Source organism: Mustelus asterias, chromosome 14, assembly GCF_964213995.1.
Source record: "Mustelus asterias chromosome 14, sMusAst1.hap1.1, whole genome shotgun sequence".
NCBI classification, from domain to species: Eukaryota; Metazoa; Chordata; class Chondrichthyes; order Carcharhiniformes; family Triakidae; genus Mustelus; species Mustelus asterias.
This window is the reverse complement of record NC_135814.1, coordinates 11464132-11488566: the sequence shown is the minus strand read 5'-3', so window position 1 is coordinate 11488566 and position 24435 is coordinate 11464132. Positions and strand designations below refer to the sequence as shown.

At 44.5% G+C, this 24435-nt stretch overlaps 1 protein-coding gene across 1 annotated transcript in view; it reads right to left on the bottom strand.

The window, feature by feature from the left end:
• The window catches only part of LOC144504122 (contactin-associated protein-like 5), an 824359-nt gene that overhangs the window by 431251 nt on the left and 368673 nt on the right, over positions 1 to 24435 (bottom strand). Inside the window, exon 11 of the mRNA XM_078229298.1 lies at positions 14650 to 14793. Within this exon, the coding sequence (XP_078085424.1) occupies positions 14650 to 14793 (144 nt within the window). The remainder of the gene's footprint in view (positions 1 to 14649; positions 14794 to 24435) is intronic.

The window sequence follows — 24435 nt, the reverse complement described above, 5'->3', positions numbered from 1 at the left end:
TATGAGGCAACGGTGCTAACCACGGTGCCACTGTGCTGCGCCTACCTTTTCAATACACGAACAGTCAGGACCTTGTGAAAAGCACCAAACACAACTGTTCTGTGGAACTTATAAGCCTGAAGTCCTCTTCCTCAGCAAATCGGTTTCACTTGTTATTTTTTTGGCAGAAGTGGCAATGTCTGCAAATGAAGATGTGACATGCTCCATATCTCTTTGAAGCTCAAAGCAAAAAAAAAAATCTGATTGAAAGTCAGGGACTGCAGTCAAAGAATTGAAATGCAATATTTAGGATAATTCTATGAAGAATATTCCTAAAGCCAAATTTATGCACTGTGTCAAACAGATGAATCTATTCAATGTTATCAAAGAGTTTTTCAGTATCTGGGACTAGCGGCAGGGAGCTCCCCAGACTCAATGTGAATGATTAAAGGATCAAGTAGTTTGAAAATATCTTTTTTTAATAAGCAGAATTTTTGTTTAAGTTTGAGATGGATATGTTCAGAGGCCTAATTCTGCTGGACTTAAAGAAAAAACTCACCAGATATTAGATCGGTTGCAGTCGAGAGAACCACAGTAATTGTTAAGATCATTCCAAACTTCAGACTGTGATAAGCAAAATCAAACTAATTGCCCCCTTTTACTCCAGGATAGTGTTTTATAACCTCTTCCCAACTAATTCCCTCCGCTGAGGTCTACCCGATGTATGCGAGGCCACCATTGCAGACGTCAGAACTGCCTTCTTGAAGGTTAACCCGTGGAAAGTGACTGACCTGGATGGGGTACCCGGACGGGCACTCAGATCCTGCGTGGATCAGCTGGTGGGGGTATTCGCAGACATCTTTAACCTCTCTTTACAACAAACTGAGGTCCCTATCTGCTTCAAGAAGATGACTATTATCCCGATACCAAAGAAAAACCCGGCAGCGTGCCTTAATGACGATTGTCTGGTAACTCTGATATCCATCATTATGCTTCGAAAGGTTAGTCATGGCACGAATCAATTCCAGCCTCCCAGATTGCCTGGATCCACTACAGTTCACCTACTGCTGCAACAGGTCCACAGCAGACACCATCTCCCTGGCCCTACACTCAACCCTGGAACACCTAGATAATAAAGACACCTATGCCAGACTCCTATTCATAGACTACAGCTCAGCCTTTAACACCATTATTCCTACTAAACCCATCTCCACTCCATGGCCTGGGCCTCGGCTCCTCCCTCTGTGACCGGATCCTGAACTTTCTAATCCACAGACCACAATAGTAAGAATAGGCAACAACACCTCCTCCATGATCATCTTCAACACCGGTGCCCCACAAGGCTGTGCCCTCAGCCCCCTACTATACTCCTTATACACCTATGACTGTGTGTCCAAATTCCCCTCCAACTCCATTTTTAAGTTTGCTGACGACACCACCATCGTGGGTCGGATCTCAAACAATGACGAGACGGAGTACAGGAATGAGATAGATGATCTGGTGAACTGGTGCGATGACAATAATCTCTCCCTCAACGTCAACAAAATGAAGAAGATAGTCATCGATTTCAGGAAATATAGTGGAGGACATGTCCTGGTATACATCAATGGGGATGAAGTAGAAATGGTCAAGAGCTTCAAGTTTTTAGGTGTCCAGATCACCAACAACCTGTCCTGGTCTCCCCATTGTTAATAAAGCCCACCAACGCCTCTACTTTCTCACAAGACTAAGGAAATTTGGCATGTCTGCTACAACTCTCACCAACTTTTACAGATCCACAATAGAAAGCATTCTTTCAGGTTGTATCACAGCTTGGTATGTCTCCTGCTCTGTCCAAGACTGCATGAAACTACAAAGGGTCTTGAACGAAGCCCAGTCCATCACTCGAACCAGCCTCCCATCCATTGACACCGTCTACACTTCCCGCTGCCTCGGAAAAGCAGCCAGCACAATTAAGGACCCCATGCACCCCGGACATTCTCTCTTCCACTTTCTTCCGTCAGGAAAAAGACACAAAAGTCTGAGGACATATACCAACCGACTCAAGAACAGCTTCTTCCCTGCTGCTGTCAGACTTTTGAATGGACCTACCTTGCATTAAGTTGATCTTTCTCTACACCCTAGCTGTGACTGTAACACTACATTCCGCACTCTTTCGTTTTCTTCCCAAGTACGGGTATGCTTTGGCTGTATAACGCGCAAGAAACAATACTTTTTACTGTATGCTAATACATGTGACAATAATAAATCAAATTAAACCTAAATATATCAAAAATTGCCCAAGACTCCACCTCACACATTATCTCTTAGAAAGCCCCACCTGCCTTCCATCTCTAACCTTCACTGATCTCTGTAGGACACCTTATTCTCCAAGAACATTGATTTCAAAATCCTTGCCTTCCTTTGCAAATCTCTCCACCTAACCTCTGCACGTTCTGTTGTTCAGAGTTCACACTTTCTTGCCACTTCACAACTGGTAACAGAGCTGCCAATAACTGCACTCTATGACATCCCTTCTACATGCATCTGTCTAGCTACTCTTTTCATACCTCTTGAAGCCGAGTTTCCACTTTTCTTAAAAGTCTGTGCATGCTCATAGAATCATATTACAAAATGGAAAACAGGCTCTTCAGCCTATCCAGCCAGTTTTGGTGCTTACCCTCGCAGGAGCAGTCCTAAATGGCTGACTTGTACCCATATCCCTTTATTCTTCTTCCCTCCACCTCCAGGTATTGCTTCCTCACTGCTTTGCTGCCTTTTGCTTTTTCTCTGATGGTGGGATATGAGCTTCACTTGCCAAGGCCAGCATTTATTCTCCATCCCTAATTACCCAAGAGGAGGTCATGGTGAGCCATCTAATTGAGCCGCTGCAGTCCCTGAAGAATATAGACACCCGCAGTGTTGTTGGGGAGGGGAGATCCAGGATGTTGACCCAGCGACAGTGACGTCAGGGGGATGGGATTTTCTGGCCACGCTCGCCCCAAAACCAGAAAATCCTGCTCGAGATCAACAAACCTTTGCATGGTCTGCTGGCTGCGATTCCCATAGCGGGCGGGGCAGGAAAATTCCAGTGAGGGTGTCCATCTTGTATCTGTCTACTCTCCAATTTTAGCTGAGCAATAAGATTAGAGGCTACAACAGAGATTGGGTTACTCAGCTAAAGGACAGGATTCTGAATCTTTTAGACAAGAGCAAAAAAAAAGAAGATATCAACTGCCCAGAGAAGAGAAGGGTTTCCCTGCACTGCTGAAGAGCGACTGTCAGCTGGAAGGTGGGGAGCTTTTGTGGAGGTGCTGCTTTGCTTCACTGTCCTGATTGAGACAGGAAGGAATGTAGGGTTCAAACTGAAGGATGTACGTGGAGGATTAAGGGCAGATGGTGATGAAGAATCACATTTGTGCGATTCTGCCAACCTCTCAGTCATTGTGCTGGCCTGTCAGGACAGCGGATGTAAACACAGCGCGAAGGCACAAGAAGATTGCGAGAGATCTGATAAATTATCCATCCAAATGATTCTGATTCTCCTGATAATGAAGGCGAACAAGTAATGGAATGCAGGGAGAATGCCAGATGAAAGCAGGGCCGAACTAATGAAAGAAGGTATTCTTCAGTGCACTGAAACGATAATTAAGATGAACAATGCCATCATTAGTGCTCGCTCTTGTCCTCCTTTATTTTTGGCAGCTGCCCGACATCTTTAGCAGACAAATAATGGCTCATATTAATGTTTCGCTAATGACCAACTCCACCATGACCTGGAGGAAGGATTGTTTGCCACCTGGTCCACGACTGCACTAATAATTCTCAAAAATTCAACAAGAGTTTCCCCATTCCATCTTCACAGACCTCTACTGCTTCAACCAGCGTATTACATTCACTTTACTTACATTTTGGGGCTAGTTAGCTCAGTTGGCTGGACAGCTAGTTTGTGATGTGGAGACAACACCAACATCATGGGTTCAATTCCTGTGCTAGCTCAGGGTATTTATGAAGACTCAACCTTCTCAACTTTGCCCCTTGTATGAGATTAAATCACCACCAGTCAGCCCTCCCCTTTGAGGGTAATCCGTGATCATATTTGATTTATTATTGTCACGTATTAGTATACAGTGAAAAGTATTGTTTCTTGTGAGCTATACAGACAAAGCATACTATTCATAGAGAAGGAAACGAGAGAGTGCAGAATGTAGTGTTACAGTCATAGCTAGGGTGTAGAGAAAGATCAACTTAATGCAAGGTCGGTCCAATCAAAAGTCTGACAGCAGCAGGGAAGAGGCTGTTCTTGAGTTGGTTGGTACGTGACCTCAGACTTTTGTATCTTTTTCCCGACAAAGGAAGGTGAAAGATTCTAGGGTGCGTGGGGTCCTGAATTATGCTGGCTGCTTTGCCGTGGCAGCAGGAAGTGAAGATAGAGTCAATGTATGGGAGGCTGGCTTGCATATCTGGGACTATTTATTTATATTTTGTCCAATTTTAAGTTTGAAATGGAAAGTAATATAAATGCTGGGAGTGTCGAAGGGGATCCTTTCCCTAGTCCCAGCCTCCTAACTGGTACTAGCAGCCAATCCTGAGCCCAGTCTGTTTGTGTTAGGTTGCAGGATCTGAATGATGGACACAGCGACAACCCCATCTCCACCCTGGTCTTCTCTTCCACTTTTCAAAATCACTGCTGAGGACTGATCAGGCACACAGAAAACTGCTCCACTCTCTCCGATGAACAATCCATGGTAGGTAGTCCAACGCATATCACAACAGTGAATGCATGGAAATAGAATAAAAGCAAATTACTGCGGATGAAACCAAAAGAGAAAAAGCTGGAAAATCTTAGCAGGTCTTGGCAGCATCTGTAAGGAGAGAAAAGAGCTGACATTTCAAGTCCAGATGACCCTTTGTCAAAGCTAAAAGGCATAGTAAGCGGGAAATATTTATACTGCAAGGTGAGGGAATGAGAGATGAATCATATCCACAGAAACCAGGGGAAAAGACTGCTAAAAGCTGTCCACAGAGAGAATAAAGGGTGTGAATTGCCAAACGGCAGTGAAGCTAAAATGAAGATGTTGGCGGAGGGGCATGGAAATGGAAGTTCCTTTGAGTGGTTTGGCCCATCTCTCTCCCCTTCAGCAGAGCAAGGTTTCCCTGTCCAAGTTCCGACCTCTACAACCCTGGGGCGCAGATTTTCTGCACTGGTGTTAGAGGGAGTGATGGTGCATCTTCTGGAGGGTTCTCTCCATTCAATACTACCCATCTCCACACACCTCCAATCAGTCTGTGCAGATGCAGAGACCAAAATCTCCGACGCACCTGGAAGAAAGAGGCCAAACACACGAGCTAGCGCATAATGTCAAGGATGAGTATGATCAGATGACAGGGTGTGGACTGCCACACAATGCTGATGGAAAGAGAGACTGGAAGAGAATGTGTTTGTGAGAGATTTGAGCTGAAAGAAATGAAAGGGAAGTTGCACAAATGCCCTCCTGGGCATGATATCCTCCCAATGCCAATTATGTCGATTGTCGCTGACTCCACTCACATCAGAGTTTGCAGTTTGGAGTGACTTCCTCCTCTTCTTTAGACTGTTAGGGGACATGAGATTGTTTTGGCAGATAAGGCAAAGGCAAATCCAAAGAGCTTCTACAAACACATAAAGAGCAAAAGAGAAACTAGGGAGAGAATAGGGCCTCTTAAGGAACAACAAGGTCATCTGTGTGTGGATCCACAAGAGATGGGTGAGATCCTAAATGAATATTTCTCATCAGTATTTACTATTAAGAAAGGCATGGGTGTGAGGGAACTTTGGGGAAATAAATAGTGATGTCTTGAGAACTGTACATATTACAAAAAAGGTCTTAAAGCACATCAAGGTAGATAAATCCCTAGGACCTGATGAAGTGTATCCCAGGGCATTGTGGGAGGCTAGGGAAGAAATTGTGGGTCCCCTAGCAGAGATATTTCAATCAACAACAGCCACAGGTGAGGTGCCTGAAGATTGGAGGGTGTCAAATGTTGTGCCTTTGTTTAAAAAGGGCTGCAAGGAAAAGCCTGGGACCTACAGGCCGGTGAGTCTAACATCTATAGCGGGTAAATTGTTAAAAGGTATTCTGAGAGACACAATCTACAGGCATTTAAGAGGCAAGGACTGATTAGGAACAGTAAGCATGGCTTTGTGAGTAGAAAATCATGTATCATGAATTTGAGTGAGATTTTTGACGGGGTAACCAAGAAGGTAGATGAGGGCAGTGCAGTTGATGTTGTCTACATGGACTTTAGCAAGGCCTTTGACAAGGTACCTCATGGCAAGTTGTTGCATAAGGTTAAATATCACGTGATCCAGGGTGAGGTAGCCAATTGGATACAAAATTGGCTTGATGACAGAAGACAGAGGATGAATGCAGAGGGTTGTTTTTCAAAATAGAGGTCTATGACCAGCGGTGTGCCTCGGGGATTTATACTGGGTCCACTGTTATTTATATTAATGATTTGGATGAGAATATAGGAGGCATCGTTAGTAAATTTGCAGATGACACCAAGATTGGTGGCATAGTGGACAGTGAAGAAAGTTATCCCGGTTTGCAACGGGATCTTGATCAATTGGGCTAGTGGGCTGACGAATGGAAGATGGAGTTTAATTTGAATAAATGTGAGGTAATCCATTTTGGTGGATCGAACAAAGGCAGGACTTACTCAGTTAATGGTCAGACACTGGGGGGAGAGTTATAGAAAAAAAAGATCTGGGGATACAGGTTCATAGCTCCTTGAAAGTGGAGTCACAGGTGGACAAGGTGGTGAAGAAGACATTGGGCATGCTTGGTTTCATTGGTCAGAACATTGAATACAGGAGTTGGAACATCTTGTTGAAGTTGTATAAGACATTGGTAAGGCCACACTTGGAATACTGTGTACAGTTCTGGTCATCCTATTATAGAAAGGATATTATTAAACTAGAAAGAGTGCAGAAAAGATGTACTAGGGTGCTACCGGGACTTGATGGTTTGAGTTATAAGGAGAGGCTGGACAGACCGGGATTTTTTTCTTTGGAGCGTAGGAGGCTGAGGGGTGATCTTATAGAGGTCTATAAAATAACGAAGGGCATAGATAAGGTAGATAGTCAACATCTTTTCCCCAAGGTAGGGGAGTCTAAAACTAGAGGGCATAGGTTTAAGGTGAGGGGGGAGAGATACAAAAGGGTCCAGAGGGGCAATTTTTTCACACAGAGGGTGGTGAGTATCTGGAATGAGCTCCAGAGATAGTAGTAGAGGCGGGTATAATTTTGTCTTTTAAAAAGTATTTAGACAGTTACATGGGTAAAATGGGTATAGAAGGATATAAGGCAAATGCAGGCAATTGGGACTAGCTTAATGGTAAAAACTGGGCGGCATGGACAAGTTGGGCCGAAGGGCCTGTTTCCATGCTGTAAACCTCTATAACTCTATGACTCCCCTGTAGCATGAGTGACAGTGGGTTATTGTTCGTCCTCTGGTTGTATGATGTGCAAAATTGCTTAGTCTGCTGTGTGAAAGAAGGAATAACTGCAACCCAGAGGGCAAGTTTCATTTCAGCACATAATCCCTACAGTGCAGAAGGAGGCCATCCAGCACATCGAGCCTGCACTGGCTCTCTGAAAGAGCATCTTACAGGCTCTATCCCCATAACCCCACATATTTACCCCACTAATCCCCCTAACCTACACATCTCGAGATACTAAGGTGCAATTTAGCATGACCAATCCACCTAACCTGCCCACCTTTGGACTGTGCGAGGAAACTGGAGCACCCGGAGGAAACCTGTGCAGACACGGAGAGAATGGCCAAAATCCACACAGTCACCCAAGGCCGGAATCAAACCTGCACCCCTAGTGCTGTGAGGCAGCAGTGCTAACCACTGTGCCACCGTGATACTGTGAGGACAGTAGCAGGTGATGAGTATCTGAGTTTAACTTGAGTCAGTGAAGTATATGGTTGTGAACATGGGAAACAGCGAAGAGAAGGATGAATAATTCTGCGGTAAAACTGGGTAGTGTGGAGATGTGAAGCCTTTGCAACCCTGGTGAGATCGTTCAATTTAATCCTGCACTTCAGCCTGCCCCTGGGAACAGTGCTACTGCCATTTATTCGCACAGCCCCTCCCTCAGTTACTGATGGCAAATTAGATGGAGACCACTCATCGGAGGGCAAGAGACTCTTCCTCGGGTTGCCCTTTTCTCCCGCTGACTCCATGGCTACATCAGGCTGATGATAACAATGCTTCAATAACCTCCATCTATGGACAACCGCATTATTGACAAAGGACCTCTATCCCAGAAATAGGAAGAATATTTTCTCACCCAACGGGCATCATTATTGAAAAACAATGAACACACGAATCTTCCTCCAGGGGTTCGACAGAAAGAACTCAAATTTAATTCTAACTCTTCAGAAGCTCATTATCTGAGCTACCTAAACAGCCTTTGCGCTACAAGAACGCTTCAGTGATTTCATTGTTCACCTCCTTCACTATTTTAATTGGTTGATTCTTACCGGCAGCAACAGCAAGCGCAGTGGAGAAGATGGATTTGGAAAAAAAAACGATGATATGGTTTAAGTTAGGGTCGGATAGAGACCTAGCAATGATACACAAAGCACCACATACAAAGCAGGATGGTCTGTGACTTGGAGGTCCAAGGTGTGGGACTACTTGAATAGCTATAGCAAAGAGTAAAGAGCACCAGCACTGGTGCAATGGGCCGAATGGTCTCCCTCCATGTTCTATCATTCTGTGATTCTATGATACCAGAACAATTCTCATAACTTTACTGTCCTTCATCCTTCCTGGTGGGAGAAATCGCAGAGGGCTGTGGTGCAATTGAAATAACATTGCTGAGGCTGCATTGCATCTTGTAGATGTTTACAGGCCCAATGTGCTGCCAGAGGTGAGGTGAGAGTGACAGCCCTTGACATTAAGGCCACATTCGACCAAGTGTGGCATCAAAGAGCCCTAGCAAAACTGGAATCAATGGGTATCAGGGGACAAACACTCCACTGGTTGAAGTCCTGCCTGGCACATAAGAAGATGGTTATGGTTCTGGAGTCATCCCAGCTCCAGGACATCTCTGCAGAGTCCCTCAGGGTAGTGTCCTAGGCCCAACAATCCTCAGCTGCTTCATCACTGACCTACCCTCCGTCATAGGGTCAGAAGTGGGGATGTTCATCGATGATTGCACAATGTTCAGCACCATTCGCAACTCCTCAGATACTGAAGCAGTCCAAGTTCAAATGCAACAAGATCTGGACAATATCCAGGCTTGGGCTGACAAGTGATAAGTAACATTCGCGCCACACAAATGCCAGGCAATGACCATCACCAATAAGAGACACTCTAACCACCACCCCTTGACATTCAATGGTGTTCCCATTACTGAATCCCCCACTGGCAACATCCTTGGGGTTATCATTGACCAGAAACTCAACTGGACTCACCACATAAACACAGTGGCTACAAGAGCAGGTCAGAGGCTAGGAATACTGCAGCGAGTAACTCACTCCCTGACTTCCCAAAGCCTATCCACCATGTACAGGGCACAAGTCAGGAGTGTGATGGAATACTCCCCACGTGCCCGGATGGGTGCAGCTCCAACAACACTCAAGAAGCTTGACACCATCCAGGACAAAGCAGTCCACTTGATTGGCACCACATCCACAAACATCCACTCCCTCCACCACCGATGCTCAGTAGCAGCAGTGTGAACTATCTACAAGATGCACTGCAGCAATTCACCAAAGATCCTTAGACAGTACCTTCCAAACCCACGACCACTTCCATCTAGAAGGACAAGACTGCAGATAAATGGGAAAACCACCACCTGCAAGTTCCCCTCCATGCCACTCACCATCCTGACTTGGAAATATATCGCTGTTGCTTCGCAGTCCCTGGGTCAAAATCCTGGAATTTCCTCCCTAATAGCATTGTGGGTCAACCCACAGAACATGGACTGCAACGATTCAAGAAGACAGCTCACCACCACCTTCTCAAGGGCAACGAGGGATAGGCAATGAATGCTGGTTAGTCAGAGACGCCCGTGTCCCATGAATGAATAAAAAAAAGTGTTCTGATGGCGGTTATGGAGAAGAAATTGAACTGCTGAAGTCAGTGGCCACCTCTTTCCTGAATGGTGCCAAGTATTTTCTTTTAAGTTTTTATTTATTAGTGTCACAAGTAGGCTTACATTAACACAGCAATGAAGTTACTGTGAAAATCCCCTAGTCGTCACACTCCGGCGCCTGTTCGGATACACTGAAGGAGAATTTAGCATGGCCAATGCACCTGACCGGCACATCTTTCGGATTGTGGGAGGAAACCGGAGCACCTAGAGGAAACCCACACAGACATGGGGAGAATATGCAGACTCCGCATAGACAGTGACCCAAGCTGGGAATTGAATCCCTGGCGCTGTAAAGTAGCAGTGCTAACCACTGTGCCACTGTGCGTTGTTGTGATACAGCAATGTTTAGTATTCCACTGTACCCAGAACCAATGGCCCACTCAATGGCAGCACATTTTTTTGCAGCCGTCATATCTTACATGATGTCCTGTTCCTGCCTTGTAAAACACTGTGGGTGGAATTTTCCAGTCCTTTTCAATGGTGGGATTTTCTGGGCCTGCCAGTGGCGACCCCCTGCAGTGGGTTTCCTGGCAGCGAGAGGGGTGCAGGCCACTCAAAATTCCGTAGATAGCAGTGGGATCAGAATATCCCTTCACCGGCCAATTGCAGGTGGCCTCCATCGCTGGAGGCCGGGGGAGGGGATGGGTGCAGCGAAAATCCCACCCTGTGTCTCCTGACTTACTCTCACTGTGCTACAGGACACCTACTACTTACATGTGAGGCTCAGGTTTAACCCATTCAAATTTCACCCAATTGCATGATGTTAAAACCAGGCAAAAAATAATCCAAATGACTCATTCTTGTCTTCCAAATAACATTTAAAAATCACAATTCCTGTTTTCTATCAACAACATGTTCTATATTGTATGCTTGATATGGCGATGATGGAGTGCTATTGCTGTGGATATATATTTTTTATATTTAAGGGGACTGTTTTAAAGTTCAGTTTTTCTTCTGTCGGCAGTGCTATGTCTGGTGGGAATGTAGCTCAGATGCTGGGAAAGCAGGATTATTACTCATTTTAACCATGTAAAGTTGACTTCGGGGTGAGCTAATGGATTTTTGTTTACAACATGAAAATGTCCCCTGGGTTTTTGATTAAAGGAATGGAAGTTAGGTTTAGCTGTGCAGGGTCATGTGATAATGTGGTTAGTGGGAGGAGCTAAGTATGTAGCAGAGCAAAAACAAGTGGTCAGTTTTAGCTGGGGTTTGTTTAAAGGCAGATGTCTGCAAGCTTCTCGCTCCGTAACATCTCTCTGAAAGCTTCACAGTCGTTTATATAAGTTTACACAACTATAGCAAGTATATTTATGGTTGCTAACTGTATTTAAAGTGCATTTTGAGCCTGCAAGAAGAATGGTGCATATTTGGAACTGAAACAGTGATAAGTAAGAAATTAGAATTGTTTCTTTTCATGTTTAAATATTGTTCAATAGGAAATAGTTAAGCTGCTTCATTTGTTAGAGTTAGAATTAAACTGTGTTATTAAATAAAAGTTTATTTTACTATAAAATATCCCTAATTTGTCAGCGAATTACTCCTGGAGCAAAGCATCCTATCCTCACTTTTATACTGAAATAGAAACATTGTTGAGATCTAGTCTGACTTCAGAATACAACTTGGGGTTTGGGCCCAGGACCCTAACAATGTTGGTGAGTTTAATAAATAATTCCTTCAACTAGCAAATACGAGCAGTAAATTTGATTCAAATTTTTTGCCAATGATTTTATTAAACAGGAAGGTTCTCTGTCTTTAAATAGTCTGGGGATACTTGTTCCTTTAATTCTCGAAGAGCATGCATTGTTGAGTGATCCAATGTGGCCATCATCCTGTTCCCAGCTCCCAGCCAATGTGACTCTCTAATATACAGAGAAAACAAGAAGAAGGGCCCAAGCTGAATCACATTTTCCTTGACCTCTTCGTGTCCGTCCTCCAATCTCCATCTGCCACTGATGGCTCAAATCAGCTCTCTGTGTGGCAAAATGCCATCAGAATCCCAAATCGTGCCTCACGGTTGGCATTTGTTTATAGCACACAGCATGCTATCCCTAGCACTGCCATTGCAAACCAGTTTAATTGACTCATAGAGCCATAGAGGTTGACAGCACGGAAACAGGCCCTTTAGCCCAAATTGTTCATACCGCCCTTTTATTTACCACTAAGCTAGTCCCAATTGCCCGCATTTGGCCCATATCCCTCCATAGCAATCTCACCCATGTAACTGTCTAAATGCTTTTTAAAAGACAAAATTGTACCCGCCTCTACTATTGCCTCTGCAGCTTGTTCCAGCCACTCACCACGCTGTGTGTGAAAAAACTGCTCCTCTGGACCCTTTTGTATCTCTCCTCTCTTACCTTAAACATATGCCCTCTAGTTGTAGACTACCCTAACTTTGGGAAAAAGTGTTGACTACCTAGCTGAACTACGCCCCTACTTTACTATCTACAATGCTTTGACCCACTCCTGGTGAATTGCAGAGTCTATTAAACTGTCACAGAGGTAAGTCCTCCACACCGACATGTACCCATTAATTTTAAGTATCACATTCCCAGGCCAATACATCTCACCAATCCAGCTCCAATACAGAGGGAAATCAGGAACTTCTACGGTAATATTAGAGAGATGAAAATAGGCAGTCTTGAAGATGGCACAATTATGAGGTGGAAACCTAATCTCGGGAACCTTCATACCAAGGTTGTAAACAGAATGGTTTAATCTCTGATTGTTGCCAGGGACACAGATGGCATAGGTAGCTAGGACTCAGAATAGTCCTTTAGAAAAGAGAATGTTTGAAGATAATGCAGTTATTTTGCCAACCACATTCACCAATTGCAACCTTCCATGCAAGGAGAGCTGCATTGTTGGAGCTGTCGTCTTGAGCTCAGAAACGACACCACATTCTTTTCTGCCCTCTCGAGTGGATACAACAAACATTTCACAGCACTATTTCAAAGAGCAAAGGAATCCTTCCCAGCTTTCTGACTAATATTTATCCCTTTTCCAACATCACGAAAACAGGTTATCTGACGATTGCTGTTTGTGGGAGCTTGCTGTGCACAAGTTGGTTGCTAAGTTTCCGACATTACAATGACTGTACTTCAGAAGTATGTGATTAGTTATAAGGCACTTTAGAATGTTCTGACGTCCTGAAAGGCAGGATATAATTTAAGGTTTTCTTTCTTTCAGTCTTTCAATTATTCGCCTAAGTGCTGAAAGGTTCAAATGTAATTTAATAGAGAGGACAGTTGGCGTAAAAATAATTGTCCTTGATTTCTCCTGAGCAGAGGGCAAATCACTTGTGGAATAAATCAGGAAATGCTTTAAAGCGGGCGGCACGGTGACACAGTGGCTAGCACTGTTGCCTCACAGTGCCAGGGACCCGGGATTGATTCCCGGCTTGGGTCGCTGTCTGTGTGGAGTTTGCACGTTCTCCCCGTGTCTGCGTGGGTTTCCTCTGGGTGCTCCGGTTTCCTCCCACAGTCCAAAGATGTGCAGGTTAGGTGGATTGGCAATGCTAAATTGCCCCTTAGTGTCAGGGGGACTGACTGGGGTAAATGCATGTGGTTGTGGGCATAGAGCTCGGGTGGGATTGTGGTCGGTGCAGATGGGCCGAATGGCCTCCTTCTGCACTGTAGGATTCTATGAAAGCCAACAATATAAATGGGTTCAAGAAGCACAACAGGCACACCTCAAGAGGAGAGGGATAGGTGAGGCACAAGGTGAGCTGTGGGAGGTCTTGTGACACAGTGGGTAGCACCCTGGCTTCTGAACCCAAAGCTCTGGGTTCAAGTCCCACCCCAGGTTCTGATAGTTCACAGCATGGTCAAAACAACTATCAATATCAACATGCAGACCTTTCCAACACACCAATGGCAAGCCCTCTAGTCAGCCAAGTGATGGGAAGAAAGTTAGAGGCGCACCATCCCTAACCGCGGTTCCATGCTGCAACTTGCAAGTTGCCAAAGCAACTTGGATTCACTGAATGAACCGCAACACACCAGCACCACAATAAGTTGCAAAAAAAGAAAATAGTTGCGTTAGGCAGCTTTCAGAAAGAAAATAGCTACTTCATCAAGCTTCTTTACTACAATAAAAGCATAATACTGTGGATGAACAGAAAATACAGCAAATAAAAACATATTACTGCGGATGCTGGAATCTGAAACCAAAAGAAAAAAATGCTGGAAAATCTCAGCAGATCTGGCAGCATCTGTAAGGAGAGAAAAGAACTGACGTTTTGAGTCCAGATGACCCTCTGTCAAAGCTGTGACAAAGGGTGATCTGGACTCGAAACATCAGCTCTTTTCTCTCCTTACAGATGCTGCCAGACCTGCTGAGATTTTCCAGCATTTTCTCTTTTGGTTTCAGAAAACACAGCAGGTCTGGCAACAGCTGTGGAGAGAGAAACAGAGTTAACATTTCGAGTACAAAATGGACCTTCTTCAGTAGAGGTGTCGATGTGATTTCAATCGATTACATGTGTTCAATCACTATCTAACCTATCTCTCCAAATACCTTTGTCTCTAAGATCTTACCACCATGTGTATCTGTGGCTTGTGTCTCTTGGCCAGATCAATAATGTTCAGTCCGTTGTAATAGAGATTCTCGATGCAGCCATGAAAGTTCTTCCTCAGGAACGTCACGGATTTGCTTGGAATTGGAATCCCTCCGAAACTCAGCTGAAAATAAAAGAGAAGGGACAGAGGATGATGTTGATTAAGGTGATGTGAAAAAGCTATCAGAACCTCATTACCCTTTTCTGAGGAAGGATGTTCTTGCTCTCGTGGGTGTGCAGCGAAGGTTTACGAGGCTGATTCCAGGGATTCCGTTGTATGAGGAGAGATTGACTAGGTTAGGATTGTTTTTGCTGGAGTTCAGACAAATGAGAGGGGATCTCATAGAGACTGATAAAATTCTAACAGGACTAGACAGGGTAGATGCAGGGAGGATGTTCCCGATGATGGCAGAGTCCAGAGCCAGGGATCATAGTCTAGGATTCAGGGTGGACCATTTAGGACGGAGGTGAGGAGACATTTCTTCACCCAGAGTGGTGAGCCTGTGGAATTCATTACCAAAACATTGAATGTATTCAAGAGGCGGCTGGATACAGCACTTGGGATGAACAGGATCAAAGGTAATGGGGAGAAAGCAGGATGAGGCTATTGAGTTGGATGATCAGCCATGATTGTAATGAATGGCGGAGCAGGCTCGAAGGGCCAAATGGCCTCCTCCTGCTCCTTTCTTCTGTGTTTCTATGTTTCTATGAAAAAATCCTCAGTGGGTTAGCTGATGTGTCAGCAGCTGCAATTATCTGATCAGCTTCACTAACGTCCCCGACCATGTGAGGGAGTCAGTCGTAAGGTCAAGGAGGAGTTGGAGGATGTCAGGCACTCAAGACACTTGCTTCAAATTGAGGTTGGGATGGACTTTGTGAACCCCTACCATGAGTTATGTTGCAGGGTAAATAGCCATGGTTGCCATGGAAATCCATAGATCTGACGTGAAAACAGAAAAGTTTGGAAAAAAGTTTGAACAAAGCATGGGTCAACAATTTCAGGTGGATAGGGGCTTGTTGGGAGGGTAGTCGGGAAGAATTACATAGAACATAAGATATAGAATCCCTACAGTGCAGAAGGAGGCCATTCGGCCCATTGAGGCTGCACCAACCACAATCTTACAAAGGCCCTATCCCTGTAACCCTATGCGTTTACCTCACTAATTCCCCTGACACTACGGGGCAAATTTAGCATGGCCAATCCATTAATTCATTTATTTATTCATTATTATTAATTATTATTAATTTATTTATTATTTCTTGGAATGTGGGCAATGCTGGCAAGGCCAGCATTTGTTGCCCATCCCTTATTGCCCTTGTAGCTTGCTAAACCATTTCACAGGACAGTTAAGAGTCAACCACATTATCATGACTCTGGAGACACATGTCAGCCAGACCGGGCAAGGAGAGAAGATTTCCTTCCCGATAGGATATTCATGAAATGGATGGGTTTTTACAACAATCGACAATGATTTCATTGTCATTATTAGACTTTAGATGGGGGGATATTGTGGGAACTTTGGAGTTGTGGTGCGTGGGGTAGTTGGGGGGGGTGGGTTTGGAGGTTGGTCAGGGCAGTCTGAGAGTAGTGGTTAGTTGAGGGGTTGGGAGGGTGGTCGATAAGGTGGGAAGTAGTTAGGGAGGGTGAGGGGCATTTTGGGGGTTCAGCAGGGTAGTCAGGAGGCTGGGCGAAGTCTGGGGGGTGGGGTTATTTGGAGGTTGAGAGGATCGTTGGGGGTTGGGTGTGAAGGGGTAGTTATGGGATAGTTGGGGGTCCAGTGGGAGGTCGTGGGGGTCAGCGTCATTGTTCTCCAGAAGTTGGAAGTGTTTTTAATCCTTCTAACATTTCCTTCTAACAGGGTGTGATAACTTGAGATCACAAATAAGATCGTCAAATGTGGTGCTTAAAGAATAATCTTTATATAAATTAATAACAAAGTTTAACAAAAACAGGAACTCAGCAGAACAGTAATAACTATGAAAACAGGAGCACTAGTAAAACAAGTCTTGTTGGCAGAATGCTCTCTCACAGAATGAAAAGTCCTCCAAAACCCACACATGTTCAGAAAACAGTAAAATAATTACATAGGAGAAAGGGCTTATAAGAACACCCTGTACTCAAAATGTCACTCTGTAACACTGGGGGCAGGATTTTCCGGCCGCTCGCGCCCCAAGGCCAGAAATTCCCGCCCAAGCTCAACTGACTATTAAATGGTCCACCGAATTTCCAGCCTGGGTAACTATTGTTAAACTGGAATTTCATATGGTTTCCAGGGCAAGGTACGTGCGCATCTGAAATTTGAACTTTCTGGGCAATTCCCGGTCTTCTGGTGGGGAGCAGGGGGGGGGCGGGGGGCTGGGGTGTGTGGGGGGGGGGGGGGGGGCTCTGCGTGGAGAGGGGGAGATTCCTCAGGGAATCTTCTGGGCTACAGAACCACCCAGGGACAACCTCCTGGGCAAGAGAAGACCCGAGGCCATATTCTTAGAAGCCACCTATTTGATCATATCTCATTCTGATTAACTCCAGGGAATAAACTAAATGAAAGGGCACAAAAGGTGCCTTCCAAGTCTTAGCACCAATAAGCTAACAGAACCACTTAACATCACTAGAAAAATCTAAGCCTGCAAATAACTTATTTTACATTGTTATTTCATGAAAAGGTGTTAATCTCAAATTCCACGATGTGCTATTTTCTGAGATGTTTTGACTTTATTTTAAACAGGTAAAGGCTTCCTCTAAGCAGCAGTTAAAAGAAATTAATAAAAAATTTATTTGTAGAGTGTTTAATTATATCCAGATAGTGGGCATTGTGGGGGGGCAGGAGGTGAGGTGACCGTGGCGATGGGGTGGGAGATGGTGGTACAATGCTATGGTCACGGGACTGGTAATCCAGAGGTCTAGGCTAATGCTCTGTGGACACAGGGTCAAAGCTTTTCTTCCACAGACTCCCCTCCCCTCTCCAAACTCCGGGCAGATGGTAGAATCCATTTCTGTTCAGAACTGGAATTAAATGTTAGTTTCAATATTGGCGATCATAAAACCATTGTTGATTGTCATTAAAAACCCATCAGGTTCACCAATGCCATTTTAGGGAAGGAAATCTGCCATCCTTTCTTGGTCTGACCCACATGTGACTCCAGATCCATCACAATGTGGTTGACTCAGAAATGCCCTCTGAAATGGCCCAGCAAGCCAATCAGTTCAAGCGCAACTCGGGATGGGTAATAATTGCTGGCCTTGCCAGCATCCCATGGAAGAATACAAAATAACTCGGGATTCTCATGCAGGAGCAGAATCTGAAATGTCTCCATTTGATCATATCTCATTCTGATTAACTCCAGGGAATAAACTAAATGAAAGAACACAAAAAGTAGCCTTCCAATGCTTACCACCAAGCAGCAAACAGAACCACTCAACATGAAATTCAAGCCAGCAAATAATCTATTTTACAATATTATTTTTGACTTCCGTTATGTGCTAAAATAAAGTGTCATCACATAACAAAACTGTTGCAGTTGGGTTTGGAGGTGCATGTATGTGCAGTTTAGCTCAGTTGGCTGGACACCAACACGGGTTCAATTCCTGCTCCGGCTGAGGATATCCATGAAGGAGCTGCTTTCTCAATCTTGCTTCTCGCCTGAGATGTGCTGATCCTCAGGTTAAATCACCACCAGTCAGCTCTCCCCCTTCAAAGGGGAAAGTGGACTCTGGCAACTTTAACTTCTTTTTCTGTAAAAAAAGACCTGACATCTGTCTGAAGATTTAGTTTCAGTTCCATCCTTCATTGTCTGGCTTTCAGGAGCAGAGCAATAAACACCCTAGGTGCAGGGGAAATATTACCACACAGCTGTAATTCCCTCAAAGATCATTCTCACCAACAAGATCCTTTATATTTAAAAAGAAACCCCATTGTGAGGGGCGATGATTTTGTTGTTTAAATACTGCATTATTTGAGGAGTTGGTTCAGGTTGATTGTGAGGGGGAACTCACGGAGCAGGCCAACTTTCAGCGAGTAGTTACATTGTCTTCCACAATTGTCAACTCTATTTTTAAATTAAAATGCCTTGACTCTTCAGCAATACTTTAATCAGAACATCAAGACAAATAAAAAACAAAAATAAAGATTTAAGGAGGAGAAATTTTGGAATGAACCCCGCAGAACCATACATCAGAAAAGGAGGCCATTCAACCCATCACGTCTGTTCTAGCTGTTATCCATTTAGTTCCATCCCACTGCTCGTATCCCTGAAGGATTAATTAAATTCTCTTCTAAACATTACTACTGAATCTGATTCCGCCACCCTCTCAGACATTTGATTTGATTTGCTTTATTATTGTCACATGTATTAACATACAGTGAAAAGCGTGTTATACAGGCACAGCATACCATTCATAGAAAAGGAAACGAGAGAGTGCAGAATATAGTGTTACATTCATAGCTAGGGTGTGGAGAAAGATCAACTTAATGCAAGGTAAGTCCATTCAAATGTCTGACAGCAGCAGGGAAAAAGTTGTTCTTGAGTCAGTTGGTACGTGACTTCAGACTTTTGTATCTTTTTCCCGAAGGAAGAAGGTGGAAGAGAGAATGTCTGGGGTGCGTGGGGTCCTTAATTATGCTGGCTGCTTTGCCGAGGCAGCGGGAAGTGTAGACAGAGTCAATGGATGGGAAGCTGGTTTGCGTGATGGATTGGGCTACATTCACGACCTTTTGCATCACAGAGGTGATGGCCTAGTGGTATTATCACTGGACTATTAATCCAGAAACTCAGCTAATGTTCTGGGGACCCGGGTTCGAATCTCACCAGGGCAGATGGTAGAATTTGAATTCAATAAAAAAAACTGGAAGGAGGAATCTACTGATGGCCATGAAACCATTGTTGATTGTCAGGAAAAACCCATCTGGTTCACTAATTAGGGAAGGAAATCTGCCGTCCCGACCTGGTGTGGCCTACTTGTGACTCTAGAGCCACAGCAATGTGGCTGACTCATCTGCCCTCCAAGGGTAAGTAGGGATGGGCAATAAATGCTGGCCAGCCAGTGACGCCCATGTCCCATGAATGAATAAAAAAGATCATATCGATTTTCTGCATAAAAACATTCCCCCTTGTTCTGCACAAGCTTCCTGTCCGATGTCCTTGTATTTACCAAGTGAAAATGCCTCATATTCGCAACAGAATTTCATATTTATCCAGGTGTGGGATGTTAGTGTTTGGAAGCTGATTGTCTTTTAATTTTGACAAACTGCATGCTAGCATCAAGCTCTGGTTCAATTGGTAGCACAGTAACCGCTGAATCACAAAGTTCCTGATTCACGTCCCTCTCCAGAACTTCAGCACAGAAATCAAGGCTGTCAGGCCAATACAGTACCACAGGGAGCACTGCACTGCCAAAGGTTCCATCGCTTGGATGAGGCGTTAAACCAAGACTCCTTCTGTCTGTGCGCATGGATATAAAGGCTCCCCATCGCAGTGTTTTGAAAAAGAACGGGGTCTTACCACTGGAGTCCTGATTGATATCTATCTTGCAAAAATCAGATTATCTGTTCATTATCTTCTTGCTGCTTCTGGGAGCTTGCTGTGTGCATATTGGCTGCCATGTTTCCTACCTTACAACAGTGGCTACACTTCAAAGGCCACTTCATTGGCTGTAACATGCTTTGGAATGTCCATTGGTTGTGAAATGCGCAATGTAAATTCAAGTCTTTCTTCCTTCCAGGTCTGAAAGGAATAGGTTTAGATGAAGAGTAAATACTGTCACGACTTTGCCCAACCCTACTACCTCAGCGCCAATCTCAGAAGTGCATCACTGTTCCCTAAGTGTATACCAGCTACGGGGGTGGCACAGTGGCACAGTGCTTGGCGCTGCTGCCTCACAGCTCTAGGGACCTGGGTTCGATTTCCGGCTTGGGTCACTGACTGTGTGGAGTTTGCACGTTCTCCCAGTGTCTGCATGGGTTTCCGCCGGATGCTGCGGTTTTCCCCCACACTCCAAAGATGTGTAGGTTAGGTGGATTGGCCATGTTAAATTGCCTCTTAGTGTCCTGGGATGTGTAGGTTAGAGAGATTAGCAAGGTAAATGTGCGGATAGGGCCTGGGATGGGATTGTTGTCAGTGCAGACTCAATGGGCCGAATGGGATTCCATGATTTCTATCATTGCCCTGTTTGGTGGTGATTGATCCTCACTGTAGAATTTAGTGATAGTTTAGTGCTGTGAGTCCAAATTTATTTCCTATAGGAATAAAAGCAAATGCAGATGCTGGAAATCTGAAATAAAAACAGAAAATGCTGGAAAAACTCAACAGGTCTGGCAGCATCTGGGGAGTTGATTTCTGAGTCCATAAGACCCTTTAGAGTGAAAAAGAGGGGGAGATCTGGTGGGTTTAATACTGTTTAACAGGGAGTGGGGCAGGTGGAGCAAAATAGGTCAGTGATAAGTGTGAGCTGGGAGAGTTTGCACAAAGATGTTTGGGGCGCAAGACAGAAGAAGTGTTAATGACAGTAATAAGGACTAAAGGAGGTGCTGATGGTGGCATGAAGGTAAGATAACAGAATGTGTTACTAGGAGAACAAAAGTCAGTGCTAAGCGAAAGCAAAACTTAAGAACAAGTGACAAATGGTCCTGTAGTGGTGATGTTGATGGTGGGGGTGGGGAGGGGAGGGAGAATGGGGGGAGAGGAATGGTGTTGTGTGAGGACATCAAAAAACATTGGATTGATTGGTTAGATTAGTGCTCATGTTCAACAATGCTAAAAAGAAGTTTTTATTTATCAGTGTTACAAGTAGGCTTACATTAACACTGCAATGAAGATACTGTGAAAATCTCCCTGTCGCCACACTTCGGCGCCTATTTGGGTACACTGAGGGAGAATTTAGCATCTAACCAGCACTTCTTTTGGACTGTGGGAGGAAACCGGAGCACCCGGACGAAACCCACACAGACACGAGGAGAACGTGCAAACTCCACACAGACAGTGACCCGAGGTTGTTAGCAAACCCGAGCCCCTGGTTCTGTGAGGCAACAGTGATAACCACTGTGCCCCCGTGCTGCCTATAAAAGTGATATTATGCATGATATTCTCATTTAGATGGGGATTCAAATAGGATGCCTTGAAGCAACGCAGGGCATATTTTGAGATGAGACCTGTTTTGTTGGTGGTCTAATTTAACGCCTATTTCGTTCTACTTTAAGCTGTAATATTGCAGATACAAGTCTAGCTTTTGAAACATGTCCTTCTGTCAGTATCATTTATTATCCAATCTTGGTCAGATTGAAGCCTCTGGAACAAGGCTGCAGTCAGAATGTTTCCTGGATGCATTTCCCTCTGTGCTCACCTACTTTTCAAAGTGACAACATAATCATATTAGGGCTGTGAATGATCTCTCGGATGTGGTGAGAGGCAAGCTGGAGGAGATCATTTACATCAGGGACGAGGGATTACTGACACTAATGGAGCCTGTGGATGCGCTGCTTACACACCTTCCTTTTGATGACTGAGAAACGCAAATGAATCTCACCAGTAAATCAATGAGTACACTCCGCAAGGAGGCTTGAAGCGCACTCATACTCACTGAGAAATATAAATGGCCTCTGATTTTGGTTTTCTCAGTCATTCAAAGACAAACAGTATCTATGTCACCAGTTGGTGTGAAGTGAATCATGTCCATATGGGACACATGTTATTATTCATTGGGGCAAGCTCTGCTAAATGTCTTTCACCAGCTCTCTAACAGAACTACAGGCGAAGTCCAACAGGTTTATTTGGTAGCCAAAGCCACTAGCTTTCGGAGCGCTGCTCCTTCGTCAGGTGAATGGGATTTCAGTTCAAAAACAGGGCATATAAAGGCTCAATTTACAAAATAATGGTTGGAATGCGAGTCTTTACAGGTAATCAAGTCTTAAAAGTACAGACAATGTGAGTGGAGAGAGGGTTAAGCACAGGTTAAAGAGATGTGTATTGTCTCCAGCCAGGACATGGGGAGATATCTACGCAGTATGGTGGCGCAGTGGTTAGCACTGCTGCCTCGCAGCACCAGGGGTCCAGCTTTGGGTGACTGAGTGAAGTTTGCACGTTCTACCCATGTCTGCGTGGGTTTCCACCGGGTGCTCTGGTTTCCTCCCACAGTCCAAAGATGTGCGGGTTAGGTGTATTGGCCATGCTAAATTGCCCCTTAGTGCCAGGGGGATTAGCCAGCAAATATATGAGGTTACTTTTGAGTTGATTCGTGATTGTCACATGTATTAACATACAGAGAAAATAATTGTTTCTTGCGCACTTCACAAACAAAGCATACCGTTCATAGAGAAGGAAAGGAGAGAGTGCAGAATGTTGTGTTATAGTCATAGCTAGGATGTAGAGAAAGATCAACTTAATGTAAGGTAGGTCCATTCAAAAGTCTGACAACTGCAGGGAAGAAGCTGTTCTTGAGTTGGTCGGTACGTGTCCTCAGACTTTTGTGTCTTTTTCCCGACGGAAGAAGGTGGAATAGTGTATGTACACGGTGCGTGGGATCCTTAATTATGCTGGCTGCTTTTCCGAAGCAGTGGGAAGTGTAGACAGTGTCAATGGATGGAGGCTGGTTTGAGTGATGGACTGGGCTTCATTCATGACCCTTTATAGTTTCTTGCAGTCTTGGACAGAGCAGGAGCCATACCAAGCTACGAAACAACCAGAAAGAATGCTTTCTATGGTGCATCTGGAAAAGTTGCTGAGAGATATAGCAGACAAATTTCCTTAGTCTTCTGAGAAAGTGGAGGCATTGGTGGGCTTTTTTAATTATAGTGTCGGCATGGGGGAATGAGGCTGTTGGTGATCTGGACACCTAAAAACCTCAAGCTCTCGACCATTTCTACTGCCTCCCCATTGATGTAGACAGGGGCATGTCCTCCACTACGCTTCCTGAAGTCAATGGCTTACATTTTGTTGACATTGAGGGAGAGATTATTGTTTTCGCACCAGTTCACCAGATTCTCCCTCTCTTTCCTGTACTCCGTCTCGTCATTGTTTGAGATCCAACTCACTATGGTGGTGTCATCAGCAAATTTGAAAATCGAATTTTGGCCACACAGTCATAGGTGTGCGTGGGTTTCCTTTGGGTGCTCCAATTTTCTCCCACAGTCCAAAGATGTGTGGATTAGATGGATTGAAAATGCTAAATTGCCCTTTAGTTTCAGAGAGAATAGCAGGTTAAATACGTGGGGTTACGGAGATTGGGCATGGGTGGGATTGTTATTGGCGCAGGCTCGATTGGCTGAATGGTTTCCTTCTGCACTGTAGGGATTCTATGATCTTGTGGATTGTATGATCTGGATCAAGTTATGTTTGTTGAACAATACAGAATGTCATCCAGCTCACAGCACAGAACCTGATCATTCAGCCCAATGATCATACCAATCACCAGTCACCCCACTTCAATTCATCTCATCAACACATCCTTTCATCGCTTTCCTTCTGGCAGACAGGATGAACTAATTTCTAGCCTACTGTACTAACCACACCTCATTGGATCTGAGGTACTTCGGAACATTCCAAGGATATAAATTGGACTTTCTGTTTGTCCCTTGATTGATACAACTGAGTGGCTTGCTGGGCCGTTTCAGAGGACAGTTGAGAGTTAACCACAGACCAGGTAAGGACGCCAGATTTCCTTCCCTAAGTGTTTTAACGACGACAGAGTAGATTCAGAAAGAATGTTCTCAATGGTGGGGGAGTCCAGAACTAGGGGTCATAGTTTGAGGATAAGGTGTAAACCTTTTAGAATGGAGGT